Consider the following 9,615-nt stretch of genomic DNA (forward strand, 5'->3'; position numbering starts at 1 on the left):
TGTGTCAGCCCCATAATTACAGACACGTTTATTCCTCAATTAATTCAACTTTAATAATTTAACAGTCACAAGTGTTCATAGCACATTCTGTTGCACATAACTCCAGCACAATTGATGATCATGTCCTACGCTTTTATCCAGCCTCAAATCAAGAACGATGCAAGAACCACCTGCTGCAATGCTGCTCCCATTGTCCCACCAGCCCAGGCCCTCCCTCCCAGCTGCCTGCACCCATCAGAGGCTGCAGTTTTGCTTTGCAGCCCAGGGAATGCTGCCAGGCATCAACTACGTGTAATGTGCGGGTGCATGGGGAAGGTTTGGAGGTTTGGCTATAGCCAAGCTCCATATAAAGGCCTATTTCCTGAGGGCAGCCAATTACTGAACCTTTGCTCACCTTCCCAAAACCAAGGGGAATACTGCTAATTTTTGGAATTGCCATCTCTCTGGGTTTACAATGTTCAGGATCATGGGAATCAGCTCACTGAAGGGCAGTGATGCCACACAGTCCCCTGAGGAAAGTGAGTGCTGATGGGAATGCTGCTCTACAGTGCTGCAGCGACACTGCAGTGAGATAAGGCACCCAGCATGGCCCTGCAGGTAGGTCCTGAAATGCTTTTTCAGAATTTGGTGTTGGAAAAAGACCCCAGGAGCCATCCTTACCTTGTGTCCTGCTGGACACATCTCAGAACTGACAAGCAAAGTCTTTAAACATGAAGGAAGAATGCTGAATGGCAGCAGTGCACGTGTAGGCTCGCTGCTTGCAATTATTTCACAGCGAAACCTGTGTCCCCCAGACCTGGGCCTGGCAGACCTCGTACCTGCTTGTCTGGCAGAAAACATGGTTGAAAGCACAAAAATCAGGATGTAGCAAAGTTTGTAGCCAAGTAAAGGAAGAGGAAGAAGAGCAGTCGTGGAGAGTCTGGTTCCCTCCGCGGTGCCTTCAGGGAGCAGTTTTCTCCAGTTTCCATTTTTGCAGTATGTCATCTGCTGCCTTCAGTGTGGCATCCTCCTAAATAAACACTGTGAGTTCAGTTTGTGGCCTCCAGCTGGATCCCCCTTCCCCTCTCTACGCTTGTTGTTCATACAAAAACCCAATTCTTGCCCTGTGTTCCATGTGATGCGGGCACAGCCAAACCTAAGGGGCTCGGGCTCGCCAGGCCCAGCTGCGATGCCCCAGCCATGTGTCTCACCTTGGCAAAGCAGAACCGGATGAAATTGGTGTAGTTGTCCTTGTGGGCCCCACAGTAGAACGCTGAGAGCGGGATGGCCGCCAGTCCCTGAGGAGCAGAAGATGGGGAGTTATGTAACCACCATGGGCAGAGGGTGAAGCTGTGGCCTGTTGCTCATGAGTCTCACGGACAGGCTCATAGATGCCCTTGGTGCTCTGCTCAGGCTGACAGAGTTGAAGCCTGACAGACCCTAAATGTCCCTCAGCCCTGGGCTGCTGGACACACGCATGGGATGGGAGAGCCCCAGCCCTGCCTGGCACCATGGCCATGACCCTAAAACCGAGCCTGGATGAGGACATTGCACACTGATGCTATTGCTGCTGCTGCTGGCTCCTTGTGAGGGCACAAACCCACCCATAGTCACCATAGTGAAAAAGGAGTAGACAAATGTACCTTGTTCTTGACCATCCACTTTGCAAATCTGGAGTCGTAGGGCTCATCAGAGTTGGGCACATCAGGGACGTCAGATTCTGCAGGAGGAGCAGCACAGAGGCTGTGGCTGGGTGCCTCACCTCAAACCCACAGCCTCTGGGAGCTCAAATGTGTGGTTCCTCCCCTCTGGATGGGGTTTGTGCAGGTTCCTGTCCCTACTAGTGGTACCAGGCCAAGCTGATGCCCTTGCTCCACCCTTCCCAAGCAACACTGGAACTCACTGAACTCGGAGATGTCTGCCACCAAGAAGTAGGTGCCTTCAGGGATGATGGGTTTCATCCCCACAGCAACCAAGCTCTGGACCAGCTGGTCTCTCTTCTGCTGCAGCTCCCTGGGCAGCTGGACAAAGTAGCTGTCCGGTTTCCCATAGTTCTCAAGCTCCCTCTGGAAACCCTGAGCCACGGCCTCCTGTGAGGGGAGAGAAAGCAGTGGGAAGATGGCCAAGGCCGATTCGGGGGCTGCAGGGCTGGCTGCAGGGAGCTGCCTTACCTGTGCGGCCGTGGCACAGTGGTACACTGAGTTCTGGTGCACGGTACGCAGGTGCTGCAGCAGCCGGTTGGGTCCCACGGTCCAACCCACCTACGGCCAGGAGAGGAGGAGGAAGGTGGTAAGAGTGGGTGCCTCCTCAAGCTTTAGCAACGCTTTCCAGACAGGGCTGTTGTAAAGTAGCGTTGGTATTTTGGGGGCACTGAGTGCTGTGCCCAATGTGACCTAAAGCAAAGGGAGGGGGATGAGGAAGCAGTGAGGCGCTGCATGGGGAACTTACCTTCCAGCCAGTGACACTGAAGGTTTTTCCAGCACTCCCGATGATCACCGTGCGGTCCCACATCCCTGGCAAACTGGCTGGCAATAAAGCACGAGAAATGCTGACAGCTCTGCCGTGCTGATGTCTGAGCTGTGTTAATGACATGGTGGGAGCTCTTTGCCCACCAGAACCATGATGGTCTCTTTGGGCCATGATGGTTTCTTTCCCCTGGGTGGGCACCAAGGCACATCCCGAGCAGCCAGACAGATTTCTCAACAGCATGTCTTCATAATTAAGTGTTTTTGTACCCATACACCAGTCCCAGGGCTTCCCAGAGGTGTCAATAATACCTTGCTGCAAGAGGGTAATTGCATGTTATGGAGACAGAAAGAAGAGACCTCTGAAATCATGCTGAAATGGATGTTCCAAAACTAGAGGCACACAGAAAACTGTGGCTTTACACAGTAGGGGATAAAATCCAGTTTCCCTGAAGCTGGAAGGCGCTTTGCTCCAGATCTCATGTTGTGAAGCCACAACTCACTGGTTCTGGAAAGTCAAAGCTCCAGTTTAAGCCTTGGTGTGGTGGCTGAAACTGAAGTACAGCAAGATCCCTCTAATGTGAGATGGGCCTGCTAGAGCTGTGCATACAAGCAGCACTTACAATTGCCAGAGGCCCCAGTTACATTCCCAGTTCCTTCTCTGGATGGAGCTGCCCAAAGATGCTGTACCCACAGGCGAAGCCCAGGATCAGCCACGCTATTCTCCATACCGATGCGGATGTGCTCCTTCCCGTCGTACACCAGCCACTCGTACACTTCATCGCTGATGCAAAGGGCGTCGTGCTTCACGCACAGGTCTGCAATGAGCTCCAGCTCCTCCCGGCTGAACACCTGCAGCAGGCAGGGAGCGGAGCAGAGATGCAGCACGAGCAGCTCTGAGCACACAGTGCTCCCGCAGAACCCTCTTCCTCGTGTGCCAGGAAGGTGGAGTTGCTGCTGCATCTCGCAAGGGGCTGGCTGAGCTGGAGCACACCAATGCTTTCTCAGGGCTGTCCCCATAAGCCAGAGGCGTTACCTTGCCCAGAGGGTTGTTGGGTGAGTTCAGGACAATGGCTTTTGTCTGCTTGCTGAATTTAGAAGCCAGTTCAGCCGGGTCCAGCTGCCAATCTGCACTTGACATCAATTTTCCTTCTTTTGGAGCTTTCTAGAGAGAATAGAGGAGAATCTCAGCTTGCTTTGCTGCCTCTGCTCTCCGCTCACTGCTCACCATGTTACAAGTCCTATTCCCTCCTCGGTGGCACTGCTCTGACCCACTCACCGGTCTCAGCGGGATGTACACGGGTGTCCCACCGGCCATTTTCACCATCGGCTCATAGCAGTCGAAAAAAGGCTCAATGATTATCACCTGGAATAGATGGGGAACGTCAGCACCTTCCTGGGCCTGCTCAGATCTAAATCCCTGAATAATAATTCAGTAATATGGAGAACATACAATATCATTGGGCAGTGAATAGGGAAGAATGTTACTCAGGGCAAAAAAATTATTTTGCCTTATGCAGAAATGAGCCTGTGCCCTGCTGCAGCTTCCCCTTTGGAAGCTCAGATACTGGGAAGTGAGAATAAAGCCTTTCTGGCTCTGCAAAAGGGCTAAAAAAACCAGACTGCAGCTGCCAGCAGATCTAGAAAGGGCTCTCCAGGGGAAAGGCTGCTCATACAACAAGCCCAGCCCCAGGGTTACCTCATCGCCTTCATCAATGAAAGCCTGGAAGCAGCAGAAAAGGGCCTGGTACGCCCCCACGGTCACCATCACGTTGGTCATGGGATCCAGATCTCGTCCAAGCAGCTTCCCAAAAAGCTGGGCTAGGATTTTCACCAGCGGTGGGTGGCCCTGTGGGGTGAGAGCAACAGGTGGGAACTGGCTGGTAGAAGCCTTCTGAAAGAGGAATGAGCCCTTTGGATGGGGCTGGGCAGCCAAGTGCCCTGGGTTGGGTTTCACCACCACGATGGCTGCACTTTGTGTACTCAGGTGTCTTGTGCCATGGGAGCTTTAGCAATAAACCCCATGTCCGCTGGTCCTCTGCACCAGCCACTGTGTCCCTGAAGCAGAGCAGGGGCATGGTCCTGCCTGAAACAATTCTCTCCTTTTTTCTTTGCCAGGTACTCCAGCTATCACCAGCTCTGTCACTGCAATTGCAGGTGACAGAAGACCTGTTTAAATGAGAGCAATTTCTCCTTGCCCAGCCAGCACTGTCAGAGGGGCACTTCAGACACTGCTCACTGCCACCCTGACCTCTGCAATGCCAAAATGGGATGCTGGAAAGAAAACAGAGGCAAAGCTGGAAGCTGCTGCAAGGAGATGTTTGCGAATACAAATCTGGGTCACTTCCACCTGCCCACCACAGCAGCCGGGGGGTACCCAGCCCACGTGCCCAGCCAAGACGCGTGTTACTCGTGGCCCATCTGATGGGCAAGGCTCGCGGTACCGCCTAGCAGGAGGCTGTCCACGCACGAAGGCACGGGTGTACTGGTGCAGCATGGGCATCTCCCCGCTGACGGCTCTGCCGAATGCCTCCTTCAAAAAGTCTGGTGGAGGGAAGTCAGGGAAGCCCTGGCCCAGGTTCACCGTGGAGTAGGTGGCAGCCAGCTTTACAAACTCCACCCTAGAGAGATGGAAGGAAGAGAACAGTAAGCATTTTACAGAGGGTCCGGCAGCCTGGTCAGCATCCCATGAGCAGGGAGTGAGGTGGGTGCCTCCATGGCAGGGCTGTTTTCTGGCCCATCCTCATTGCCTGCCCCAAGCACAGGGCATTTCAGAGCTGTTGCAGTTATAAAAGAGCCAGGTACTATCTCACTGGGAATGGTTTTAATCCTTTTGAAGGACACAGCACCAATTCTGATCAGACCAGAGGTTTTCAAGCTGCAAAAATTAGCACCCAGACACCATGAAGGCTCTGCAAAGATAAGGCCAGCTGGACTCAGTGCCTACCTCACACTCAGAATCTCATCAGTGCTTTGTAGCTTGAAGCTGGGTGCAGCAAAGCTTTGAGCGAAGCCCATTACATTCAGCTGCCTAAAGCCACGTTGACCACCAGGGTAAACCAGGAGCTGCCCAGTAGCAGCTTAACTCACCAGATATTCTTATCTACTCCCTCCAGCCTCCGGGCTTGCACCGGCCTTGACATTTTTGCCTGCAAAGAGAGAGAAAGAGAGCTTGGAGCTTTCACAAGTGGCAGCGGGGCCACGAGAGGAGGGGACGTGCCCTCGCAGGAGGGTTGCCCTCATAGTTGTGCCCTCCCACCTCTGCACACCTACCCATGTGAGTACCCTCACTGCGGCACTAGCAATGCTTTACACCTTGTTTCCATTTGAAAAAAGCATGGGGTCACATGAGCTCATCTGGGCTCTAACAGCCAGACCAATAACCCTGGACCTCAGAGTTTTGCTTTGAATAGTGTCTGTTTTCCCCCATCGTAAGAGTCTCTTTGCCAGGCCCCCAGGCTATTTGGTGTCTAATGTCCATGTGCTACGGGGCTGGAAGGGGGAAGCACGCAGAGCAAAAGCCTCCTTCCAGCTGGATAAGCATGGCAGGAGAAGTCTGCTGTCCTCGATGGGAGATTTATCACAAGGATGATGAAAAGCAGCAGAGGCAGAATTTAATAACTCAGCAGTACAGGAGAAAAGGCAACCAGACAGGGAGGGGACTGGAAACTGGAGACAAATGATGCTTAATGCACCAAGAAAAGCCAGTGTGGGGACGTGAGCAGCACATCTGCGAAGCACTGAGCCAAGAAAACAATCTTCCCCACAGCAAGCAAAATGCATTCAAACACGGACAAGGAAGGCACATGAGAACAACCGAGATGTGAGATGTGGAGCTAGGATGTGCAGGAAGAGGATCTGTCAGGATGATGGGGGATATGGGGTCCCCCCAGCGGTAACTCCCCACTTACCTGCTTGCTGCTGCCCTTCCCGCAAGGCAGCACCAGTGTTTGAGAAGTGCCCCAGCAACATTTTCTTTGAGGTCTTTGGATTCTTTACACAACTCGAGCCCTCGCTGGGGATTTTTGCAAATTAATGCAAGGAGTCTTGTGTTTCAGAGGGCAGCGGGTGGACTCTGCGCTCCCCTGTGAGCCAGGAAAGTGGCCAAGGGTGATCAGGAGTAGCTGCCTCCCTGGGTGTAGGGGAGCCCCGTGCCTTTCCTCTATTCCCCTTCTTTGCTGCACAAGCCCATGAGTATCAGAGTCAGCAAGACCTGGTGCCTGAGCTGATTTTGGTGGGAGTAGAAGGATTTGTGGCTTGGGAAGTAAAAGATAGTTGAGAGTTAAACATTAACAGCTCCAGTGCTGTATTTTTTATGGTGGGGCTGCTGCTGACCACAGGTCAGACAATGTGACAGCATTGGCAAGTGTGATGGGGTCAGCAGGAATAAGGTGCTATAAGCCTAGAAATTGCCAGTTTGGAGGAAAGGCTCCTACCCTTTCAGAAAGCTCAGAAAGACAAAGTTTCTTCCCTTGACATCCCTCTGTCCCATCCCCAGCCTGCGTGATGCTGCCTTGGGTGGCTGCCCATTGGGCTGGAGAGCAACACAGGCTCAGGGCTGTGCAGCCCCCAGATCCATTTCAGCCTGTTCTGCTCCCCAGATTGACAATGCTCCTCCAGTTGCAACTTGCCTAGCAGCCAGGCAGGACAGTGGTTTGCAAATGCAGAAGACTGAGCAGTTGCAGCTGTGCTCTGCCCTTTCACACTGACTCCCCACTGCACGTAATTCCCTTGCTCTTCAAGTTTCTATCTCCAGGAGGATGCTGATATTTCATTTCCCATTTTGCAACCCAAGAGGCTTTAGTAGAAGACACCTTCAGATGAGGCAGTCCCACAAACAATGAGCTTTTCTCTGTATAAAGTGTACTCTCATGCTTGTGAGATGTTCCCTTTAACTGCGCTACCTGGAAATAACTGGCTACAGGTGCGATCACATCAGTGTGACTTCTCCTGACGTGCCCTATCTACTGCCGCTGCCATGGCTCACTCCCTGGCTCCACATGCTGCAGCCTGAGCCAGGGACCGGGCTGCAGGCCAGAAACAGCCATGCTGGGCATTCAGTACCTCGCTGCAGTACGAGCTATATCCAGCGCTGCAATTCCTCTCCAGTAAGAAGTGACGCAGAAACGGTCGCGCTCTCCTGAGCATGCCACGGCTCCTGCTGTCTCACAGCACAGACCTGCATTTCCCCCAAACACAAAGCAAGGGGATGAGAAAATCACTCCCCGACTGCAGGCACAAAGCAAAGGCTCTGTGTATCTGTACAGCGCAAGTCCAGACCCAAAGCTGTGTTTTTGCACCCTGGATAGGAAACGCAGCCCAGACGCTGTGTGTGTTGTCACTGCAATGTCAAACAGGGCTGAGACTGCCCTTTGTGCCTGCGACACACAGGAGGGCAGGATCACAAGGGAAAGTGCAGCTTCTACTCCTCTCCCCCATTTCCATGCTCCCTTCTGCACTGGGGTATGGACACCAGCAAGAAGGCATCCCTCAGGATCTGTGTTTCCAACACCACATTCCTATCTGCTTGCCTTGATCCCTGCTGCCTCCAGCCTCTGCCTTCCTCCCCTGCAGCACGTTCACCTTCCTCGCTGGTGGGGCTGTGGCTTGGCCATGCTGCTCGGACACATGGCCCGTTGGGCCTTGCAAGGGAAAGAAGGGCCTTAGATATATATGCTTATGGATTTGAGTGTTTAGGTTTCCTTTAAGGCCTCAGACAAATTAATTTCTGTGCCTATTACAGACTGTTCCTTCACCTCAAGTACCCCCAGCATTGCTGAAGCACTCAGTATTAAAGCTGAAATAACACTCCCTTGTAAGATGCTTTAGGTAAAAGGGGTGAGTCTGGAGGATGCATGCACTTTTTGTTTTCACCAGCAGCAGGTTAATTTATCATGCTACAAAAAACACTAATAAAAAACCCCACCAGATTTGAAGGTGGCCAGCCCACAGATAAAGGCGTCAGAACTGCTAGATGCACTACCCATCATGCAGGACCTGAGACCACTCTGTGCATTTTATATTATTTTTAACACAAGTACAAAGCAGCTGCCAGCCAGTTTGACATCTCTTTGCCCAGGTGCAAAAAAACAGCATGACTTATGGAAAACAAGGGACATAGCATAATGTTGTTTGGGACTGTGCGATACCTGCCTTGTCCCAGTGTAGGGTACAGGAGCTGGGATAGGAGGTGCAAAGGGAACTAATCCTGTGGTTGACAAAATGGAGGCATTAAAGAGGGCTTTACTGGGTGGCACCAACCTGCAGTGAATGCCTGGGTGCTGTACACAAAGATCCTGCGAGGAGCTGGAGGCAGCACTCCGAGCACTGGGGCTGGGGAATGGGACTCTGCCTCCCCTCCCCAGCCCTGAGCAGTGTTCTGGAGTGGGGTCAGCCACTAAAGAGCCAAAAAGCCTGGGGAAGGCTCAGGGATCCTCTCTCGTAATTAGATTTTCAGGCAGTGCTGTAGCTGTGCTCCCTGTGAGGAGCCAGGCACACAGGACGGAGCACAGCTGAAAGGTCACCGCAGGGACCCGTCACTCTCCCGTGGTCTCCTCCACCCCAGTGCTGCCCAGACAGTGCCGGGCCGCACCTGAAGGATTCTGGGGGACAAGGGACCCCAGCAGCCACCACGGCACAGGGCACAATGGGAGCGCGGGGTGGATGCAACAGCAGCAGCCAGCGAGGGCACACGTGTGGGACCCTCAGCAGGGGCAGCAGCGGGGGTAAAACCGACTTACGTCAAGCTGGGCCACGCTGCATTACGCTGCAGAAGTCTGGCCCCAGCGCCCAGTCTGAACTCACATGTATGCCGGCTTCTCCATGGACCCAAAACGCTTCATCTGCTGCTGGGACTTCCTGGGAGGAGTCTGCGAGGCTGTGGGCAGGCAGCAGTTGTGCTGCGACGCGCCAGTGGGGGGACTGTGCAGGGAAAAGGAGGTCTGGGGTTCATCAAAGGATAATGACCAACTGCCCGTGACTCAGCCTAAAGCCAGGCCCGGCAGCTCTGTCCGGCTGTGTGTGGTCACGGAGACAGACCCCAGCCTCAGACGGGGTGTCAGCAGGGACGCAGGAGCTGCGCTCTCCATCAGTTGTGAGGGAGGTAGCCATTGCTCAAGTGAGGCATAGGGAGAAAATTATCCTCTCTTGGTTTTCCTTTTGTGACCGGGCT

The 9,615-nt window shown here is 53.3% G+C and overlaps 1 protein-coding gene across 4 annotated transcripts; it reads right to left on the reverse strand.

The window, feature by feature from the left end:
- Nucleotides 32-9,382, reverse strand: KYAT1 (kynurenine aminotransferase 1). 4 transcript variants are annotated; one of them, XM_021414346.1, is made up of 14 exons: nt 9,249-9,382; nt 7,509-7,623; nt 5,535-5,593; nt 4,915-5,065; nt 4,144-4,293; nt 3,724-3,810; nt 3,481-3,609; nt 3,176-3,296; nt 2,428-2,504; nt 2,151-2,240; nt 1,883-2,069; nt 1,623-1,699; nt 1,191-1,277; nt 32-1,009 (listed from the first exon to the last, which is right to left on the reverse strand). In XM_021414346.1, exons 2-14 carry the CDS (start codon nt 7,590-7,592, stop codon nt 941-943), a joined length of 1,368 nt encoding a protein of 455 aa, XP_021270021.1. In that variant the 5' UTR covers nt 7,593-7,623; nt 9,249-9,382; the 3' UTR covers nt 32-940. The 4 variants fall into 4 exon arrangements, with proteins under 4 accessions (XP_021270021.1, XP_021270020.1, XP_021270022.1 ...); XM_021414345.1 differs by having other exon boundaries at nt 9,185-9,337; XM_021414347.1 differs by lacking the exon at nt 9,249-9,382 and adding an exon at nt 6,356-6,529.

This window comes from Numida meleagris, chromosome 16 (genome assembly GCF_002078875.1).
Source record: "Numida meleagris isolate 19003 breed g44 Domestic line chromosome 16, NumMel1.0, whole genome shotgun sequence".
NCBI lineage: Eukaryota > Metazoa > Chordata > Aves > Galliformes > Numididae > Numida > Numida meleagris.